Raw genomic sequence first — 22,724 nt, forward strand, 5'->3', positions numbered from 1 at the left:
AGGCACTCACCCTGCATGACAATCAAATAAGTAGCCTGAAGTTTAAAATGTAGCAGATTCAGAAGTTTTTCCTTGAAAACTAAAAGAAGAAGCAAAGGGACAGGAATGTCATCATACTGACTGAAATGCTGCTGGGTTTGGTTTTGTTTCCTGCCATTATTTTGCATTAGATATTTATTTATATTAAATTCTAAGTGGCTGATTTCTATGGTTTTATCAGAATATGTAAGAAAGCAAGGGTTTAGTTTGTCAGACTTTGCCACTGACTTGTTTCTTTAATTTAAAAGCATTTTGTTTAAGTCCTCCCTTGACCTAACACTTTTCAAAGATGGAGTTTTCTTGTGAAGGAGGAAATGGTAATTTTATCTCTACTATGATCCGTTGAACCAATTTTCAGGGGGAAAAAAAAAAGGGAAAGCAATGAAAATTGTGACAGGTACACTTGTGTTTACACTTGTGTTTAATATGAAATGTTTATTTTTTAATTGCATTTCCATTTAAATTACATTTACACCAGACATTTGCAAATACACTACATAATGCAGAGATACATTTTGAAAAACATTGTAAGAATTTACTTTGTAAATGGTGGGATCATCAGTTGCAGATAACAAGAGGATACAGATCTGAGTTTTAGTTAACAGCAGTTATGAGGCATGTGAGCCATACAGTAATCTGGCTATAAAAAGAAATGGTGCAAACATAACCATAGAATGCATCTTTGAAGGATAGGAGGAAGTTTTACACAGAGAGAGTGATTGTCCATTGGCATGGGCTGCCTGAGGAGGTGGTGGGGTCGCCGTCACTGGGGGTGTTCAGGACAAGGCTTGACAGGATGCTTGGTTGCATGGTTTAGTTGATTAGGTGGTGTTGGATGATAGGTTGGACACGATGATCTTGAAGGTCTCTTCCAACCTGGTCTATTCTATTCTATTCTATTCTATTCTATTCTATTCTGGTGTATAAGCCAATGGTGGGAACTATTCTGACCACTCCAGAAGTGAATACACATAGAAAACTATATAAATCCTCTTAGAATAATCAAGGTTGCTGGAAACATGGCTTTAAAAGGCTAGCAATATGGATTTGAGAGGCAATATGATTGTTGTCTATAAAGATTGTTGTCTGTAAATTCAAATTTTGGTGGAGAAGATGTAGGGAAAAGAGGTATTTGAGCTAAGGAATAGCATTTTAATAAGAATAAATGTGAACAGAAACACTGTGAATTAGTATGAATTAAATACCAATACATCCGGGTCTTTCTTAATAAACCTGAGACAAATAAATAAAAGATAGAGTGCTTATTATTGTTTAGCAAAGGAAAACTGATTATTACTTCATCACAAGAGTTCAGTATTTGTGCCTATAATTACTCTTGTCCAACAGATTTTTTTAAGGCATAATGTCTCTGATTATCTACTCATTTTCCAAATATTAGCTACTTAAAATGAAAACTTCCCATGTTGTGCAGCACAAGAGGAGAAAGGAAGAAACAGACAAAGGCAGAGAGCAGATGAGAAGTCTGGCATCCCAGTCTTATTTGTTGCCCTGGACAAATGATACTCTGGAGGAGATGTGTGATGATCTGTTGTCTGCAGGGAACATGCCCACTTTGTTTTTTGAGTTTACAAAATAATCTGGTAGGAGCCTGCAGAAAGAGTAAAGATGGTCTTAGATAATGGTAATTGGAAGTCATCTCAGAGGAACGGGTCTTTCTTATCACATTTCTTCATGATATGGGAAAAGCTAAATGAACTGAGTTCCTACACAGGCAGCTGCATAGGAGTTTACTTCTAAGAAAAGCAGAACTGCAACAAACTTGGGTGCACCAAGCTAGCTATAACACATGGCATGAAGTTCAGTGTATTGTGAAATTCTGTCAGGGTTCCCAATAGTGGTACAACTTCAGATGCCATACTAGCTGAATCTATGTTTTCACCTCTTTTCCTGTTATTTTTACCCTTGCTAGTTGAATTAAAGCTTCCTGAAGCATATATCAGCTAAAAAATTCTTATTCAGATACTCACACGTGGATAGGAACCAGTCCTAGTTTGTAAATGTTCCAAATTCAATGCGCTGTCAAACATCATTAGTACACTACTACATTTTGTACCAAAGTCATCAAAGAAAATATTGAAGCTCACTCTTAAAACTCCATCAGCTTCCTGCATGGGTAAAAGAGGATAGGCAGGCAATTCAGAGTAGAAACCTTCTTAGTCTTTCTGAAACTCTTCTCAGAGCAGCCTTCTAATGACTATAAAAGGAGCATAATCAGAATAGCTAAACATTTTTAATATCCCTGTTCCTGTACCAAACAGAAGACTAAGGTGTTTCTCTCTTACAGAGAAACATTAGATTCCTTAGTCATTTAGGATGTGTGAGCTTAAACTTGCAATCTGGGACAGATAGAGGACACTAATTTCTACAGCATTGCCCACCCTGGGATTGCCAGCACAAATTCATAGATTCATAGACTCACAGAATACCAATTTGGAAGGGACCTCAACGATCATCTAGCACAACATAAAAGGGTAAGAATATAGTTTAAATGAGACAGCCCAGCACCCTGGCAAGCTGGGCCTTGAAACTGTCTAATGTAGGGGAATCCACCACCTCTCTTGGGAATTTATTCCAATGTCCAATAGTTTGAATGGTGAAAAAAAAAATTCTGGCATCCAGTCAGAATCTCCCCAGTAGCAACTTGTATGCATTACTCCTTGTCTTTACCATGTTACTCTGTAAAAAGGGAGTCTCTCTCCTCCTGACAGCTGCCCTTTAGGACACAGTCATTTCATGGCTTGTTCCTTCAAGGCCATTTTCTTCCACTGTGCTGTAAATGTCTAAATCTTTCCTACTGGCCTGGGGAGAGTTAAAGGATTGTCATTTCATTCACTAAACAAACAAGCTTAAACCTTCACGTTGAATATATATAATACCTACAAATCAAAAACACAAGAACCCTACATTATTATTATTATACTACTTTTATTACATATGTTGCTATTGTTAAACAAAATACATTTGAGGTAATAATGAACTGCATGCATAGTACATGAGTAGTGATGCTGTTTTCATTTCCCCAGCTAGGTGGAATTATTACTTCTGCAGGGAACATTTTCCATCTGTAAAGAACTGCATGGTACAGTAAGGAATATAGACCTAGGCATATTGTAACATATTGCACAAAGGTCAGAGATAAATTTCCTTTAACGAACATTTCATGTTAGAGACAAATCCTGGCATCACCTAACGCTAGAAACAAAGTTTATTGAGAGTGTTTTTGTCAGGTTTGAATAGGCCAAGGCAATTCAAAAATACATCTCCACACAAAGCACATGTACAAGATGCACCTTCAAATTAGCAGTGTGTGACATGGAGCTTCTTCCATCTGTATTAAGCAGAGCAAATTTAAAGTAAGAATTACTAGAGAATAATAGGAGAGGAGACAATGCAAACCCAATGACAAGCACGGCAAGGAAAATCAATTTCTCATCAAGAGTGGCCAAATAACTTCAAACAAATTCACAGTGTCTAATCAGCACTGAGTAACATGGTTCCTTTAGACTACATTGCATTGATAAAGCACCAAATTTATGATAGAAGAGACTTTAACTGTTATTGGAAAGGCTATTATAACAAGAAAATCACAAGCAATTTATAGCTTATCCCTAGAAAGCAGATAGAAGGGGCCTTGAGCATGAGACTTGTTATAAGAATATTTTGCTGTAAGTTAGCTAATGCCCTGAGCAAATACAGCAACAGCAAAGAGTAAGAGTTATTACAAAGTCTTTATATAGAATCTGAAAAACTAATTGTGACATGTTAGCTCTAAACAAGAAAGGATTTCATTACACTGCAGATGGCCTGAGCACAGGGAATGCGTGACATAAAAGGAACTGTGATGAGATTACAAAGTATATCAGAACTGGTTGATTAATCTTCTGTCTGGTGAGTTTTAAGAAACAGACACTACAGAAAACCTAAATTAGAGGAATAATAAGCACCTACTTCCAGACTTCTGCTTCTTAGCAGCTTATCTCCATGTCATCCCATTTCTCAAGAATTTTCTCTTCATTAAATTATACTTCTTTGAGCACCATGATACGTGTTGTATCTCCAGAAAACTGCTTCTCAGAAAGCTACCCGCATCCCACTCTGACACTCTCTGTTTTTAGCTACAGCTCCTTCTGTTAAGAACTTCAAAGTAGGTTTGGGTCTTGAGCAGTCATGATGTTTATTCAAAGATCACTTTCCAGTGTTTTCCATTTCTTCCCTACCCAAGGTGCTGTCATATCACTTTCCCTCTACTCACCTTTGCAAAGTTCTTCTCAAGAATCTGGGAATTTCAGGCATGCTTCACTGTTTTCTGCCTTTTCTCTTGATGTAGGATTGACATCTCCAGGGTATTTGGGACAAAGAAGAGAAACTGATAAGAAAGAAAGAATAGTTCTCTGCTCTGCTCCTTTTATTGTGTGTAGCTGGCAGGGCTTCAGTACAGTGGTTGCAGCTGTGACCTATGTGGAAGGAGGCACTGAGCTGCCCTGCACCAGTCATAGCCATTTCCAAACTGCTCTAACATCAATGTGTGACATCAGACAAAAAGAGTTTAGTCTAAGATACAGAAGAAATATCCCATGGTCCATGCATGGCCCCTCTGTCACCTGGGTGACATAACAAACTAGCCCCAGCTTGCATATGCAGGCAACAACAAATAATTGAAGAATAAATTTTAAGTATGAATAAACCCAAAAGAGTTGATCAAGAATCACTCTCACCTAGATTTTCTAATTGACTATGCAGCATGAATAGATCTCATTAAAAGGATTCCTTTCAGTGCGGTGTGTGAGTTCACAGGTGTTTGAAAATAGATGTTGAAAATAGATGTCAGGTTTAAAGAAAGGCTGTAAGCATTAGAATTTTATCCCAGTGATACTAGGACCCTGAGTAAACTCCTAATGGAAACAGAAGAAACTACAGCAAAAACACCAGTGTTTTGTTTTCACTTAGAACAATTGCATTTTCTACCTTGTGTTAGCCTACACCCATAACAAAACCTAGATGAAATCAGTTTCCACAGTATTAGAAAGAGTGAGTTAAGCACAGTCTCTTTTTCCTCACCTGCACATCAGTCTTTAACTCAGTTACATCCAGATATCATTAGAATGTTTCTATGTAAAAACAAGCACATTTTTATGCACAGATGTGAAAAGCATGCCTTGTGTCTTAGTGAATACATAAGCTCTAAGCCTTACATAGCCACAGTAGCACTTGGTGAAAAGCAGCAGTGGGAAAACACTTGTGTCATGTGCTGTGAAGAGCACAGAGTGACCCAACCTCCTCTGCTTGAAATATTGTGTAGACTGCTGCTGGCATAAGGAAGGACTTAGGTGTCTACTTACCGTGAATTCATGATGTGAATGAGCGCTGTAGCCAGTAAGGATCCAATCCTGATGTCTGACTTCCTTCCACTACTTTCTAGTATATTAACCCTTTCCCCCCACCACCTTTTTTTTGTTGTTGTTGTCTTTTTATCTTTTGTTTTGTTTCCCAATAAGCACACAGAATCCAGCACCTGCAGATTTACAAATCAATGAGCATGCTGAAGCTTGTCTCAAAGAGGTTGCTAAAAAACTGCGGGAAAGGTCAACAGCCTTTAAGGAAAAGCTGAAGGACCCAGTGCTGTCCTCCCCCGAAGGCAGTCCCACATCTAGTAAGTAACTCTAGAAATAGCTGTGCATTGGTTGAGTTTAAAGGTGAAAATTAGTTTGTAGGAACAGAAAATACTGTGATAGAACTTTCATGTATAACCTACTAAGTGTGTTTACCTACTGAAATGGATCAGTTTGTGTCCACCGGAGTCAGTGTATCCATAGTAGATACAGTAAGTTCAGGTGTTTAAGGATGAGCTCCCTTTGAACCCAACCACTGGAGAATTTGGGGGGGGAAACTCAAAACACAACAGTATCTAGAAACATCCCCTTTTTTTAAAAAAGGAGTTTTCTATATTTCTATAAGAAGAGCTCCTAAATATGTTTATTCATAAAGATGGATTTGAAACAGATGAAGAATCATACATACCCTGTGAGTAGATAGTAGTCACTCTGAGATTAGAGTTGCTGTGTAAAAGTAAATAAAATTTTAGCCATGGCAGCAATCTTCTGTGCACACTGAGGACTCTCACTTCGTGCTTTGAATACAGCAAACTCATCTGAAATTAGTTAAACATTGACAAAGTACAATGCAAAAGAGAAACATATTTTTCCTCTTCAGAGGAAAGTCTGATTCTTTTCCTTTTCACAAAGAATTAAGTGTGATGATTTTATATTCTGACATTTTTAGAAGATGTGTATGGCTTCTCTGTTTTCTAATAAGCTGTAACAAAAAAATAGTGCCTGAAGTATTACAAACTATACCAGCTGATAAAATAATTCCTTTTCTGGAAATTTATTTCCTTGCCTATTTACCTCTTCTGTTCTCTTTGTAGAGCTTATAATCATTTATGTCCTAAATCATTACAGATACAGTTTGCTAGTTCACTGCTAAGACCACTCAGAGCTAAAGCCACCAGAATTAAAGGGATAAATGCATGGACACATTTGTCCAGCCCAAAGATGAAAGATCTGGTTCAAAAGGGTGACTTTTGTAAGCTTAGAAATGTACAAACCCATCATTTCCTATTAGTTTTGCCTGCTGTGTGCCAAGTCTCAGGAGAGGGGAGAGATCATCCCATGTCATGGATGTCTTTTCTTATCTCCATCCTAACTGTATGGATTATTTGCAACAATCCTGCAAAGACAAATGCCCAGTTGCAATAATGAATGCTGAATTATTAATTACCTTATTTCTTGTCAGTCTTTTATGGCATTAGTGTGGGCACTGTCCAAGGACACTGTAGTAATTGATTAATTGAGTAATTAATTAAAATGTCACCCTTTGCTGCATTCTATGTGTCTAGCACCTAAAAAGAAGCCTCCACCCCCACCAAAAGAAGAAAAAAAAGAAGAAAAGAAAGAAGAAAAGAAAGAAGAAGCAGAAGCAAAGCCAGAGGAGGATCACTACTGTGATATGCTGTGCTGTAAATTCAAAAAACCTCCGCTGAAAAAATACAAGGAGTATCTGCAGCTACCAGAAAGCATAGACTCATACACAGGTAAAATCAAATGCTATTCAATAGAAATAGGGGTAAAGGCATATTGAAGTGACTTAGTAATACACAGCACCCCTGAACCGCCCTAAGATCCACATTCTAGTTTGCAACTAAGAGTAACACACATAAATCTCATCCCACAAAGATTTGTTCCAAACAGGGAAAAGACATGAAAAGTGACAACAGTCATAAAGCTGGTATGCAGACAAACCACAACTAAAACCCAGGTCTTCCAATTCTTGATCTAGAATTTGTCCCATTCACTTAGGCCCAGTAATTCTTTTGCCACTTATACACCAGAAGCACACAAAACATATCAAATTTCTTCAGCTGCATTAAAGCCTGTATGATCTCCTAAACTGATCTTTTTACCCTTTTGAAAATTCTTCATGTAATTCCTAGTTCCAACCTACAGAAAGACAGTAAGCTACTTGACAGTGTCCAGCACAGAGCCACGAGGATGATTAGGGGAATGGAACATCTTACATACGAGGAGTGACTGAGGGAGCTGAGGGCTCTTTAGCTTAGAGGAGACTGAGAGGAGACTGAGAGGTGAATTCATCAATGTTTATAAACATGTAAAGTGTGAGTGTCAAGAGGATGAAGCCAGGCTCTGCTCAGTGGTGCCCAATGAGAGGACAAGGGGCGATGGGTGGAAGATGTGGCATAGGAAGTTTCATGTAAATATGAGGGGGAAAAAATTTCACTGTGAGGGTGACAGGGCACTGGAACAGGCTGCCCAGGGAGGTTGTGGAGTCTCCCTCTCTGGAGATATTCAAAACTCACCTGGATGCATTCCTGTGTAATCTGGTGTAGGTGATCCTGCTCTGGCAGGGGGGTTGGACTGGATGATCTTCCGAGGTCCCTTCCAGCCCCTGAAATTAGAATCATAGAATCAGTAAGGTTCTGTGATTCTGTGATATAATTTTAGCAGCCTGTGCCATTGAAAAAGGGAGAGTGGTAGGCAGAAGCATTCCCAGAGGCTGCAGCAGAATGAATATGTCTAAAAGAGCAAGAAAGCATTTAAGCTTTATGCCTTTAACCTCGATGTCATGTCTTTCAGATCGCCGTTACGTAGCGTGGCTCATGCTCGTGACAATCGCCTATAACTGGAATTGCTGGTTTATTCCTCTACGCTTCGTGTTCCCATACCAAACCCCCAGTAACACAATCTATTGGGTTACCATAGATATAATTTGTGATATCTGCTACCTGTGTGACTTGCTGGTTTTCCAGCCCCGAGTGCAATTTTTAAGAGGTGGAGATATCATAGTAAGTATTGGATGTTGCGTTTTCACAGGCAGTGGTCCTGTGTCATAGTACATTACAGAAATTACCTCTAATCTGACACTTTTTCCTACTATGTCAAACATGTCTGACTTTTTTATCAAAGGATGCCTATGTTCTTCTCCACTGACTTTCCATTATCTTATTTTGAAAGAAGGAAATGTATCCATTGATTACATTCTTAGAATGAAAAAGAAAATATTTGACAGTGACAGATGAGAGCAGTCGGAACGGACATCAAGCTCTTTCTGCTCTTTCTCACCAAGAGTAAACTAGGGCAGCTTCACCAGAATCAGTGATTATATGCCTGATCATATATGACATACATGATATATATTCTTATATGTAAGCATCTGTGAAACTTTCAACTTTCTATTCATCTTGTGCAAGAATCATAACTGAAGACAGTGCATGTTCTCCTAGGGCCGGACAGGATATGCGTGTTCTGCTACAGATTGGCAGATATGTTGTTTTCCATGAAATCAGAACAAATCTTTGTAATTTCTGGATGCTTTGAAAGTAATTTGATACATTTTATTTTGGGAAAACATTTACATTCAAATTTGATTCTTGCTACTACTTTTTGTTATCGTTGTTGTTATAGAAAAAATGCAAAATAAAACTCTAACCAAGTATCTGAAAGAAGGTAAAGTCTTGCCCATAACAGATCCAAAGGGCATGTAGTACATCAACTTACTCTTTCAAATCTCCTCTACTTTTTTTTCTTTAAGTTTTAATAGGAGAAAACCTAATGTGGAACAAATTTTTTGATATCTTTAGTGTAGCACTACTGTGCCCAACAAACAGAGAATTCTAAATTACATAACCTCAAATGTAATTTGAAATTAGCTTCAGGTCAGTGCTTCTGCACAGAATTTTACACATTATGCATACAAGGTACTACAGATACCTTTACCAATAAAACTGCAAATATAGACTCGTAGAATGGTTTGGGTCAGAAGGGACCTCCAAAGGTCATCTAGTCCAACCCCTCTGCAGTGAGCAGGGACAATCCCCAACCAGATCAGGTTGCCCAGAGCCCTTTTGAGCCTGACCTTGAATATCTCCAAGGATTGGGCCTTAACTACCTCCCCGGGCAACTTGTTCCAGTGTTCCACCACACTCATGGTAAAGAACTTGTTCCTAACATCCAATCTAAATCTGCTCTTCTCTAATTTCAAACCACTGTCCCTATCCTATCACTAAAGGTCTTTGTAAATGGCCCCTTTCCAGCCTTCCTGTAGGCTCCCTTCAGGTACTGGAAGGTCACTATTAAGTCTCCCCAGGGTCTTCTCTTTCCCAGGCTGAACAACCCTAGCTCCCTCAGCCTGTCCTCATAGCAGGGGTGTTCCAAGCCCTTGATCATTTTTTGGCCCTCCTCTGGACCTGCTCCATCAGGTCCAAGTCCTTCTTGTGTTGAGGGCACCAGAGCTGGGCACAGTACCCAAGCTGAGGTCTTACCAGAGCAAAGTGGCAGAATCACCTCTCTTGATCTGCTGGCCAAAATTCTTTCGGATATATACTTTGATATTAAATGCAGTGCAGTGTAGTGTATTTTTCCATGCCAAGACAGTCATTAACTAGCAATCTCTTATAAATCCTACAAAAATTAAGTCTTATGAACAAAGATAAAACTCCAGCATAGGAAGCTTACCTTATTATTTTTTTTCCTTGAAGCTGTTGGCACAATTCAACAGATTTTAGTGTGTAAAGAAATTATTTACTGCCTGATCTCCTGCATTCATTTCAAAGCTATTTTTAAAATGCTAGTGGTATAAATAAAAGAAAGTCTAAGAATAGAATCACTTATTTAGATGCTAGAGATTACAATTTCATATGAAGTTATTAGCATCAGTTCCCATGGAGAGAAAAAAACAAACAAACGCCAAACAACAACACACCAAAAAAAAACCCCTCACCAGAAAAACAAAAAACAACCTAGTAATTTCTAATGGATGCATTGTTGATTATTATAATGGTTAATAATGGTAGCATGAGAATGCTAGCTTTCAAAGAGCTAATTTTGTACAGCGCCATCATAAATGTTCTTTGCATTTTTATTTGAACCACTGAAGTCAAATGGAGTTTTAGCCATGAAATTGAAGAGGGTTAGTTCAAGCACCAGCTAATCTAGGTGTCTTGACAGAGAAGGTTGTGGGAAGAATGCAGAATATTTTGCTAGACCAACAGCCAGAGTTAGAAAAAAATTAAAAATCAAACTCCAAACCTGATTTTTTTCAAGCAGGTCTAATAAAATCTGGTCTAAGAAAAGTACTGTTTCTGCCTACAGGAATTTCTCCATTCAACTGTCATTATCCCTACTATCAAAAGAGAATTATTATTGTTGAGTTGCAGGAGCTCATTGTTAACTTTCTGTTCTTGACTGTACCTTTTTCTCCTCTAGTCAGACAAAGTGGAAATGAAGAAATTCTACTACAGCTCTCTGAAGTTTCGGGTAAGTAGACCTCATGCTACTGGCGTCAAAATGTAACTTCTGGCTGTAGGATTTCAGAGGAATTTTTTTCCATTCACTTAGAATCATTGCTGGGTTTAGAACATCGCCACGAAACAGTGGCTTGATGGCATGTCAACGCTCACCAGCTGAAGATTGCCATTGTCTTTAACAGTGTTTAGCTGCAAAACAGAATAATTATTAATTCTGATAATTACATTAATAAAATAGAAGTAATAAAATTCTGGTTTGAGGAATCTGCATGAGGTCATACACACACACACTGAAAGGCAATAAGAACAGCTTGCCAGAGATTCATTAAACAACATAAATCTTGACGCTAGATGATAACTGTATTGGGTGAACACTTATGAAGAATGCTGTGGTACTCACACAACAAAAATTCAGACTAAGACTTTTGATGATCACTGCACACTGTAAAAATGAAGATGCATTTTTATTTAGGAAAATTGTTCATTTTGTTCCTAAATAATTGGTTTTGCCAACAGAGGACAGGTAGTTATTGAATTCCTGATGCACACACAGCTCTGTGACACTGTGACCACATCTCTGACATCTCAGTCATTGCTCCTTCCTCTCCTGTAAATACTTTTGCACTTGCCTTGCTTCAGAGTTAAACTTATCTCGGTGTCTGTGATACCACTACTTAAATACATGAGATTGAGATATTCAAAAGTGCAGCCTGGGTTTTATAGCCACAGGACTTCCAAAAAGTGCTTGTGGAGCGCTTGTGGAGCACTTATGGAGCACTGGTGGAGCACACCCCATTTCCACTCACCAGTCACACATCTACCATTTTAGCCTTGTCGGAACTAGACAGAATATATTAGTAAACAAATTCCTGAGAAACTGTTCATAATCCCCATGAAACAGATTAAAATCTCAGGCACAGGGGACAGAAAAGCAGGGCAGAGTAAAGCCGTTGGTGCTTTCAAAGAAATAATCTTGCCTGTCAGTGATTAGAAAGTTATGGGTTTAGCATGATGACTGCTTAAATATTATACTCAATCCAAATAGGTTTTTGACAGCAAGTAAATGCATTATGATTCTTGTGAAGTTTAAACTGACCTCTCTGCTCTTCCACAGCTTGATGTGGCATCAGTATTGCCGTTTGATGTTCTATACTTCTTCTTTGGATTTAACCCAGCATTTAGAGCAAACAGGATGCTAAAGGTAAGGTCTTTGTTAGTGATGGATGGCATGTAAAAACATATAAATGTTTTAACAACCCAATGAAAAGTTGTTATAATATTTAGAGATAGAAACAATTGGAAAGTATAATCAGGATAAGCTAAACATCAGTAAACAAATCAACAAAAAATACAAGATAGCAGCCTAGTCAAATGAAATCTTATTCTCTTATTTTTCTTCTGACTTTATAATTTCCTACTGTCAAAAGGTGTTTTGTGATTAAGACTAGTTGCTTCCCATTATTTAAATTAGATGAATCTTAAATTACTGGTTTAGTTTTCAAAGTTTTATTTAAAGGAATAAAAAAAAAAGATTACTAGTTAGTGCCAATGTTTTTCCCCTTCTGTTGCTAGTGCCAGGCATTTAACAGGAAAGGAAGGAATTTTAAGGACAACAGAAACAGTACACAGCATATTTACTAAACATAAACTCACTTTTATTATCAAGTCCAAAGATATCTGGAGTTATGTAATGAAGGGCCTGAGAAGGGATTAGACAACAGTCCTCAAAGCTGGAGGGAAACACAAGAACAGTAAGAATAAAATGAGGGTGCTCCTCACTTCAGTTTTCAATTAAAAAACCCCCAACATTGAATAAATCAGAATCAAAGCAGTATTAATGAATGAAAAGTTAGATACTACCTCATATTAGGCAAAGACATGTACTGAAACAAGTTCCATGTGAATATTAGGGGCTATAGCTACAAGTAAATTACAAACAATTAACAGCAAGAGTTCAATACAGCAATCGATACCCTACCTAGAATCATCTAGTAATTGTTTATTGATATATATGATCACTTAATTGAGAATTACTGGAATTCCAGAGAGACAAAACATGGATTTTTATGCATGTGAATCTCTCTGATCAAGTTGCCCAGCAATCACATATGTTTGAGGAGGTAGAAGTCATTCCTCTGCAGCAGTCTGACCTAAGCAGCAAGGTGATTTCTATATTGAGATGATTTCTATATTGAGATTAACGGTCCACTCAACACCTAAAACAATGTTAATTACTTTTTCATCTTTACTTTGCAGTTCACCTGTTTAAAGAAGGAATGTTGAAAAAAAAAATAATTAAAAAAAACCCCAACCCCAAACACCAAAATCCAAACCATTCTTTTTACAATGTGTATATGAATTAATGTCAGTATTACTATATAAAGCTGTATAGTGAGGACTAGTGCTTGGATTACTTTTGTTTGTTTTCCATTCAGCATAACACATTCTTTGAGTTTAATGATCGTTTGGAAGCTATTCTGGACAAAGCATACATCTACAGGTATGTGCTTATTAAACTCCAGTAACACGCAGAGCTTGGCACAGAACGTTATTTCATTTGATTTCATGAGTTGTCAGTGAAGCACTGGGTGGAATATGATGCATCTTTAACTGTTCAACTTAAGCTTTATTTATTTTTTTATACATCTTGGTTTATTGCAATCGTTAATACAATAAATGTAAAACTTCACTCACACATGAAATCCAGCTCAGTTCAGCTGGCCTGCTTCAAGCAAAGTGTTCACCAAGCTGAGGCTCCTGCCAAAATTTAACTGCTCAGAAGTATCAGAAAGAAGTTTCTTTAATGAAAGACCTAAAAAATGTTTACTATATGTTGCTAATAGCAGTGCCAAATACTCAGTAACTGTTTATTTATACTTAATAAGAGTTATGAGCTTGAGCTTATGTCAACATTTTTAGTCAAGTATGCTCTCAGCATGAACCTGATGTATACAGATACTTGAGGCTCCATTGAATTGACTAAACATGGAATGAGAATCAGTTCAGCACAGACCTCAAATAGTGATTGCAACTGTTGTCCACTGCACTATGTTCTCACCTTCTGCACTGACAGAAAGAATTTTGGATCTTACTCAAACAGTTCATGGACGTGGTTGCAGCAAGTTCAGGAGGTCTTTCAGCTGTCAGTGATGCTGCTAAGACCCCTGCATCCAGTTACTGTGCACTGCAAAATGCATTGAATTCTAGCTGCAGCAAATAAGCTCTTGTGCCTCCCTGCATTTAGGTAACTGCTGTACTTTTCCTGCTTACTTATCCCTTGCCTGTATGAATATTTGAAGGGAGAGATAAATCCAGGAGATCTTTCTTTTGATCCTCATGCACTGAACAGAAGATACACAATGAGATCATTGTTGTATTAAACAGAAAGCTGCTTGGTTCTTAAGTAGTTCATCTTTGGTGTTCTTCAAAGAACTGGCCATAAACATAAGAACTGGGATTAGGAATGATATAACTTCTGCTGTAGCCACTAAATCACACTATTTAACAGATCTGTGCAGGCTTTCTAGCACAGCTCTTGTAAAGTACTTCATTTCTGACCTCAGATATTTCTTGGCTTTGGTTCACAAGTTTAAAGGATATCTTGAACTGTTTGGCAAAGACATTAATTTGTACCTTACAGCCTCATTAATATAGCTTCAAATTTCTGTAAATATTCATAGCCAGTTAAAGAAGTGGATTACAAAGCCCTCAGAGAACCATAATTTAAGAATTACCCTGTGTCAGATATTCTAGGAAAGATATTTATTTGACCTTGGACAAACAAAAGAGATGTAACTGCCAGCTATTTTTTTGTCTCAGAATCAGTGCAGGTGGGGAATTACTTAGTAGATGTTTTAATGTAAACACCATTGATCCAAAAAAGGAATTAGTTCCATATTAAAAGGAAGGAAAAATCTAAGTTGCTTTACAGGAATCTGCTGGCTTTTATAGGGTCATTCGAACAACGGGATACTTGCTGTTTATCTTGCACATTAATGCATGCCTGTATTACTGGGCTTCAGACTATGAAGGACTTGGCAGCACCAGATGGGTGTATGATGGCGAAGGGAACATGTAAGTCTTTTCTCTTGCAAGAGATTTCTGTTGCTTTTGCTAATTCATGCATCCCCTTCTTTTTCCCATACTTTATGAGTGCTTGGATAGCAAAATTTTAGCACTGTGACTGCTGATTAGCAGCTTTCATTACTAACACATATTTGGAAGGCAGGTGCAGCAAACAATCAGTTTACCACTTTCAGCTTTTATAGGTTTATAAGTCAGTGCTAAGCACCAACTTAATTAAACATTTAGAAAGTAACAAGGGCCATAAATAAGACTCACCGATTGCATATGCACATGGGAACTCTTAGAAGGATTGCAGAACAATCCCTCAAAGGGATCAAACATGTAGATTTTTATTTGTTTGCTGTCACACAGCATTGCCTCACTAACATGCAGCATTTTAGGCCTTCTAAATACCATGGTGATTGGGCTGAAAAACCTCCACCCACTTTCTCTGATCTTTTGGAAAGGTCATGCTTAAACATGTGTCTCCAGTGGGAAGGACTGGATATTGCCACACTTTTCCATAAACTCCTTGTGACAGCACTAGGCTGAGTAAGGGTCAAGTGAGGGACATTGATTAAGAGGATGGAGAGGAAGTGAAATGAAACAGCAAAGTCATAATATATTTTGTGTGCAGTTACATAAAAACTTACCTAGTGGGTTCAGATGCAGGAATGTCCATTTCTTCCAAGGGCCACCATATAATTAAAGTCACAGAAGCTCAATTTGTCCATTAATTACATGCTTTGCAAAACCACACACAATATAATCCTGCTATCATAAGCCACCCTTGAGATGACTTCTCATATTTCTCTTGGAGACATGCTCCTTTTAGTTCTAATTTTGTCAGACTTCATTTGTGAGCTTGGTGTGCAGTTATTTTGAAGGACAAAAATACAGTTTGGGGGAATAAAACATACTTTCTGTAAAGTTGCCCCCCCCCCCCCCCCCCCCTTTTTTTTTTTAATTAGGGCTCTCTCTCAAAAAACAACCCCAAAAAACTGGCATGGCTGAAGTTTCTGCACACCACTAAAACACACAGCTTGACTACTCTAGTCAGACACATGCAAGCAGGGCCACGGAGCTCAGTGGGACCACTTAAAGTTGTGCACATGTATTTCATTCACAGCATCAAGGCTTCCAGAAATCTGACAAGCAACATGCAGAATGAATTTCCATTATAGCCATTTTTGTTAATGTCATCCTTGGGACTACTTGCACTATCATTAAAAAATGAAGTCACTAAGGCTCTGCAACCTGAAATCTCTGTAATTAGAGCACTTAGTCTTCAAGTTTTGAACGTGTCTTCAGAACAGCCAAGAGAACTGGCAAGAAAGTCTTCCTGTTTTTCATGGATAGGATTATTTTACATTTCACTTAAGGAAACAGTAAAACTTATTTGCCAACTTGATCACAGGCACTGCAGTGATGCCTACAATCATTGGTTTGTGCTTTTTTTTTGTGACTCCTTTTCCATGAAGAGACAAAAGCACTTCTCAAATGATGTCATACTAAAATCATATCAGATTTAGGGCATATTCTTTTATAAACAGTAATAAACTATTAATTCAATACTTGTCCTAAACAGAAATGCTGAAATAAAATGAATATTAGGATGTATTCATGTGAGCCTCATGAAGCCATTAATCTACCTCATCTTGACATTGGTTGGAGAATATATGACTGGTTTTTTTTGCCTGTATATGGTCCCATGCTAATGGAAACCTGAAGAGTATCCCACATTGAGCTGCATTTCTTATAGGATGGTTTAGTATCTCACTAACTTTCTTTCTATGTGGGATAGTCATTGTCACAGAGAATCAGACATGACATATTATCTGACTGTCCAGTATCTGGGGCATTGTGTGAACATAAGCTATTATTGGAGATGCAATGTCAATTTAAATATATCAGACAAGATACTTCTAGATATAGTCATTTCTTTGAAAACTGGGAATTAAGAACAATACAGGGAAAATCTGTCAGGGAAAAAAAAGTGACCAGATATTGCAGTATATATAATGGCCCTAGAGTGCAGATTTCCTTTCACATAGCAGTCAGCCTTGACAGTGTTTGAAACTCAATGTGTCATCAGTCTCACATAGAATGGGAACACATTCAGAAGAGAGATAAGATGAACACAGCTTCTTAGATAATCTTTAAAATGGCAGTAAACAGATTAACAAATAAATCAAAATTCTATTGGTCTCAGATTACATTGACCCAAAGCAAATGACCTGGCACTGATTTAGTGTTTCATGTACGCTGTGTCCATAAAATGTTGCTAGTTATGGCCAAAACCAGTTCTTAATGTCAACCCTTCTAGGATCCCCTTTTCCAGGCTAAAACTAATACACAAACAAAGGTTTCCCTTATCAGTTTGATTGGTTGGTTCCTGAGCAGGCATACTATGGCTTCATAGTTTTCATCATTCTGTCTGAGATCATCATACCCATATGCACCTGAGGAATGAGTTGCTCAAGGAATAGGTACCAAGAAGGAGGTTATAAATGTACCAGTTAATGAAGGCCACCTTTCTACTCTGCTTGAAACCCATCCTGGCTGCAATCTAAGAGGAGTCGAATGTGATAGCCCTGAAATACTTCCCTGGCCTGAAATGAGCATGTGAATGCCACATTAAAATTCACTGTGTTAACCAAAACCAAGTAAGAAGTTTATCATATTCTGAAATGGACTTCTGTAGAAAAGATATTTCTATTGGCAAAGTATTACAAGGTATTGTTTCTGAATGTTTTCATACCTAGGACATACCTTAGGGAAAAATCTAGTAGTTTGATTGCCTGAAGGATAAACACACTATCTGTGTTGTGCACAGGGAAAATCCCTTACTTGTCTCATGTTGTTTGCTTCAACAGCAACTTTAGAGCAGGCTAGTAAGATGTACGGTAAGCAATGATCTTTTCCAGACACTAGCTAGTAGAAAGCAGAGCTGCTAATACTGTTGAAATAGGAGTCTGTTTTTTTCTGGCTCTCCTTAAACCAAATTTACAATCTCATTTCTCCCCTTCTTAGGGATAAAAAGCTGCTTTATATTTCCACTCTGTAACTTTCATTTCAGATTAAAATAAAACCAATAAGAGAGTGTAAATGGAGAAAATATAAAACCTGCGTCTAAGAGATAGTGAATACCATGTGACTTTGCCAGTAGAAAATGTCATTGGAAGTCAAATTACAGAAGAGTATACAGTATTAAATACATCTTCAGAAAAGGGTGGGCAGATCTGAAAAAAATAAAACCACTTCACACCTTTTAGATACACAACAGGGCAAAGAGGAATGTGACCCTTAAATTCCTTCAAGAAGCTGATTTTACTCTTTGCAGGCAGTCCCAGAACAGAGATTATATTGTCTCTCATGGAAGGCTTAGTAAGCTTGACATCCAAAGTAACTGTGGGGGAGGAGTTGGCTAATTGATTATGTTTCCTACAGTAACTAGCTCAAAAGTAATGTTAATTTCTTTACTTTCATATTAATAAATTATGCACATTTCAAGCACAACTACGTTCTCAGTTACAGCAAGCGAACATGATATTAATATGTTTGCTATGAGCGTTCCTTCACACAAGTTAGAGACATCATTTTCTGCTTAAATTCCTTCAAAACAAATCTGAGGGTTTTCTTAATGTTTATTTATACTACAGAACACCTAAGAGAAAGCTGACACTTCTGCATACTTTGCTGAAAACATACCTGGATGACTTTTTTTTGGTGAATCCAAGTAAAATGATTGATTATTGCTCACTGCTAGTTTTGGTTTCTTGATCAAGATAACTCTGAGAATTCAAGAGAAGTCTTGAAAACTATTAACAAGGTCGTTTTTTAGCCATTGTTGGACAGCTAGCTATTTTCAGGATTGAAGGAAAGCAATGAAGAAGCAAGAAAGTGTTTAAGGCAACAGCAGGTGTAGTGAAAATCCAGCACTAGGAGAAGTTATTACAAGAGTCAGCCTTTCAAGTACCACGTAACCAAAGCTGTTTGGAGAAGCTGGATTAGCATACATCTTGTGGAAACTTGTAACATCTGTTTGACAAAACCTAGGAAGCGGAGTCATGGAAGGGTGCTCAGAAGCAGAGTGGGAAGAAGACCAGTGTCCCTAAAGGAGTAGGAAACTGAATAGACCTGAGAACAGCACTGTATGCATTGTACCCACCGTAAGGCTTTGTGCTGGTTCATTGAGTGAAGCCGTGGAAGAGACTTTCATATGTATGTGCATCCAGTGTGCTACAGACAAACTGTGGAAGTCTCTAACACTTTAGCACTGCATTTGACATCACTAGTAGCATCCTAACACTGTAATGCCCACCTTGGCAACTGCTGCATTGAGTTACTGGAGAAGAGTAAGCAGTTGCTGCATTTCCCATACATTGTTATTTTGCTCTCGGTGAGAACATACAGCTCAATTCTATTCACACAACTGTATCATTTGTAAAATCATAATCCTTTGTAAAAAAAAAAAAACAAAGAAGAAAAAGCTGAATGTCTTTTGGACTAAAAAGCAACTGAAAGGTCCAGCTCAGGCAGGTATATGCTTAACTTCAACCACATAATGAACTACAATCAATAACAAACATTCTGTCTGTATTCACAGGTATCTGAGGTGTTACTATTGGGCTGTTCGTACTTTAATCACCATCGGTGGCCTTCCAGAACCACAAACTCTGTTTGAGATAGTTTTTCAACTGCTGAACTTTTTCTTGGGTGTCTTTGTCTTCTCCAGCTTGATTGGTCAGGTACAGAGAAAAAAAAATAAATCAATAACTGGATACGCTCAAATTGTTGTCATGTAGTGATGATATATTTAATTTAATGGAGCTTAGTTCTGTGAAGAAGTTTAGCTTCTATCTGAATGTTCTTCTATTTAGAAGTCATCTGTACTTATTCTTCTGACAGATACATGTGTTTAGTCAGTTCTCAGGTTTGTAGGCCTTTTGCACACAAGCTGATTTCAAGCCAAGACTCTGCAGGACACAGGTGATCCTTGAAACTCTGTGTAATTCCTTTGTTCTTCCTCACAACCAAGGAGGCAGCTCCCTGATATTCACATCGTACTGTTAAATCTGATATTGAAATTATAATTGTAGGCATGATGTTAATATGTAAAAGTTATTGAATAAGTCATGTTTGGTACTGCTGCCAATTAAATACTGTTAAGCCCATTTGTTGTGCCAAACTGGAATTCTGCTCTCTTCTCAGTGTATTTCTGAACCTGAAAATCAACTGTTTTCTGTTTCTCTTGGCTCTCATTTGGCAGGAGGAAAAAAAAAAAACTCAAAACCCATAGCACAGTAAAACACCTGCATTTCCAAGTGAATAAAACTGAAATATTTCTGGCTTGGAACTATTAAACTCGAGCATTAGATTCACAGGTTTTAAAATACCTTGCCTACAGAAAAACAAATACCATGGTTCTTAGGTGAGACTGTGTCTTAAGTGGATTCCTGCAGAAATCATTCCATACTTCTTGGTTTATACTTATGTGTCATTGGAAGAATTACTATGAAAAAAAAATAAAATAAAAATTAAGCCAGAAAATTAACTTTCATTTTGAAGACAGCACTTGAAAAGCTCAGTTAAAAATTGTACATCTCTTCCTTGTCCCTTCCTTAAAGGCACAGCCTCAAACGGCCACAAGTTGTTTAGAAGTGCAAGAGGAAACAGCCATTACAAAACAGATTCTTGCCTGTAGGATCCACAAGCAAGAATTATCAGAAACAAAGTAGCTCATACAAAAGATTTCTTCTGGAAAACATTGCATTTGGGTATATTGGAGCAATATTCAGAGTTTGCATGTTTATAATTGTACCCTAAATTGATACAACTGTCAAAGAAAGCACCACCCCCCAAGATGATTCTGCAGATTATTTTTGTCACCAGGATAGTCATTTGCAGAAATAAACCTCAAATCTTAGCACACAAACAGCTTCACTGCAGTTTGTTACAGCTCTTGTTTACAAAGGGCTCTTAAAGTTACTGAGTTACTCCTGGTTTAGCATACTTGCCTAAAAATTGTTATTCCCACTGCAATCAATTGCATCTCTGTAATAAAGAGCAAAATTCAGCCCACTGGCACAGGAATCCTTGGCCACTGCAACATGAGCCCATTCTACTAAAAACATGTCTGTACAGATATGCTTTAGAAGGAAGAATACATATGAACATTAAAGCATCCACTTTACAAAAGCTAAATTCATTTTGATTTGGAATGTTACAAGAATTTTCTGCACTAAAACCTTCAAGGTCACCTTTCAGCTCAAAGTGCATCTTTAGGACTAATCTAGAATCCCTTAACTATTTAAACAGAGGCAGGATCTTAATTGTAATGGTGCCAGAAGCTATGTAGTCCAGTTTGCTTCACTTCTGACTTCCTCTGCACACCAAATGCAGAGTGGTTTTATTACAGATTTTTAAGAAAGGCATTATCTATAGTTTTCCTCTATGTCCAGAAATATAATCAGAAGAATAAGCCAAACCCCATAAATGATTAGTTTAAAACTGTGTAGACTTTCCAAGACAATTAGATCCAATCCACAGTGCTTCTGGAAAAAGCAGGTGAAGCACCTATTCCTTATTGTGGCCTTCCAGTATCCTAAGGGAACCTACAAGAAAGCTGGTGAGGGAATTTTCAGGATGTCAGGTAATGATAGGATCAGGGGGAGTGGAACAAAAATAGAAATGGGTAGATTCAGATTGGATGTTAGGAAGAAATTCTTCACCATGAGGGTAGTGAGACACTGGAACAGGTTGCCCAGGGAGGTGGTAGAAGCCCCATCCCTGGAGGTCTGTAAGGCCAGGCTGGATGTGGCTCTCAGCAACCTGATCTAGTGTGAGGTGTCCCTGCCCATGGCAGGAAGGTTGGAACTGGATGATCCTTGAGGATCCTTCCAACCCTAACAATTCTATGACTGTATGAACACGAAGCTGAATGCAAAATCAATCAGTGATTTTGTAAACAAGTGGTTTGTTCTTTTTACACGTTGTTGACAAGATATGCAAATCAAGACTGGTTTTGCCAAAATGTGTAGTAATGACACCTGATGTTTGCAGATGAGAGATGTAATTGGAGCAGCTACAGCAGGACAGAACTACTACCGCTCCTGTATGGACAACACTGTCTCCTATATGAACACCTATTCTATTCCAAAACTGGTCCAAAATCGTGTTCGAACCTGGTACGAGTACACATGGGACTCTCAGGGAATGCTGGGTAAGGCTTCTCAATTCCAGTTACAAGGCAGCTCCAAGTATAGATAGAGGGTGAAATTCACATCTCTCCTCTTCTGAATTGCATGTGAGAAGTGAGAGGAGGGTATTCAATTTACAAAAGAAAAACAATTCCAAAACACTATGATGCACTACTCCAGAAATTCTATTCATTCATATAATGTTCTAGTTACAACTTCAGACAAGATATATTGCTTTAACAGACAGCAGCTGAATAAAAGCATATTAGCAGCTTCCTCATCTGAACTCATAAATGCTACAATAGCTCCGTCATTTTTCTTTACAATGTTAATTTTCATGGATATTCATTCTTGTTTCCTTTATAACTAACAAAGCCCTTCTTTTTCCTTTTACAGATGAATCAGAACTACTGGAGCAGATGCCACTCAAAATGCAATTAGCCATTGCAATTGATGTGAACTTTGCCATCGTCAATAAAGTTGACTTATTCAAAGCAAGTAGTTTTAGAGGAGAATGCATAAACGTGCAGTGTTCCTGAGACAGAAATCTTGCTCTGTGCATCCTGCAGCACTTCAGG

The 22,724-nt window shown here is 37.8% G+C and overlaps 1 protein-coding gene across 1 annotated transcript in view; it reads left to right on the forward strand.

The window, feature by feature from the left end:
- The window catches only part of CNGB3 (cyclic nucleotide gated channel subunit beta 3), a 49,638-nt gene that overhangs the window by 15,353 nt on the left and 11,561 nt on the right, over positions 1–22,724 (forward strand). Inside the window, exons 4-13 of the mRNA XM_054167474.1 lie at positions 5,556–5,710; positions 6,956–7,150; positions 8,211–8,419; positions 10,839–10,889; positions 11,994–12,080; positions 13,315–13,379; positions 14,831–14,953; positions 19,554–19,695; positions 22,010–22,169; positions 22,543–22,640. Of these exons, the coding sequence (XP_054023449.1) occupies positions 5,556–5,710; positions 6,956–7,150; positions 8,211–8,419; positions 10,839–10,889; positions 11,994–12,080; positions 13,315–13,379; positions 14,831–14,953; positions 19,554–19,695; positions 22,010–22,169; positions 22,543–22,640 (1,285 nt within the window). The remainder of the gene's footprint in view (positions 1–5,555; positions 5,711–6,955; positions 7,151–8,210; positions 8,420–10,838; positions 10,890–11,993; positions 12,081–13,314; positions 13,380–14,830; positions 14,954–19,553; positions 19,696–22,009; positions 22,170–22,542; positions 22,641–22,724) is intronic.

This window comes from Dryobates pubescens, chromosome 14 (genome assembly GCF_014839835.1).
Source record: "Dryobates pubescens isolate bDryPub1 chromosome 14, bDryPub1.pri, whole genome shotgun sequence".
In the NCBI taxonomy this organism is placed as follows: domain Eukaryota; kingdom Metazoa; phylum Chordata; class Aves; order Piciformes; family Picidae; genus Dryobates; species Dryobates pubescens.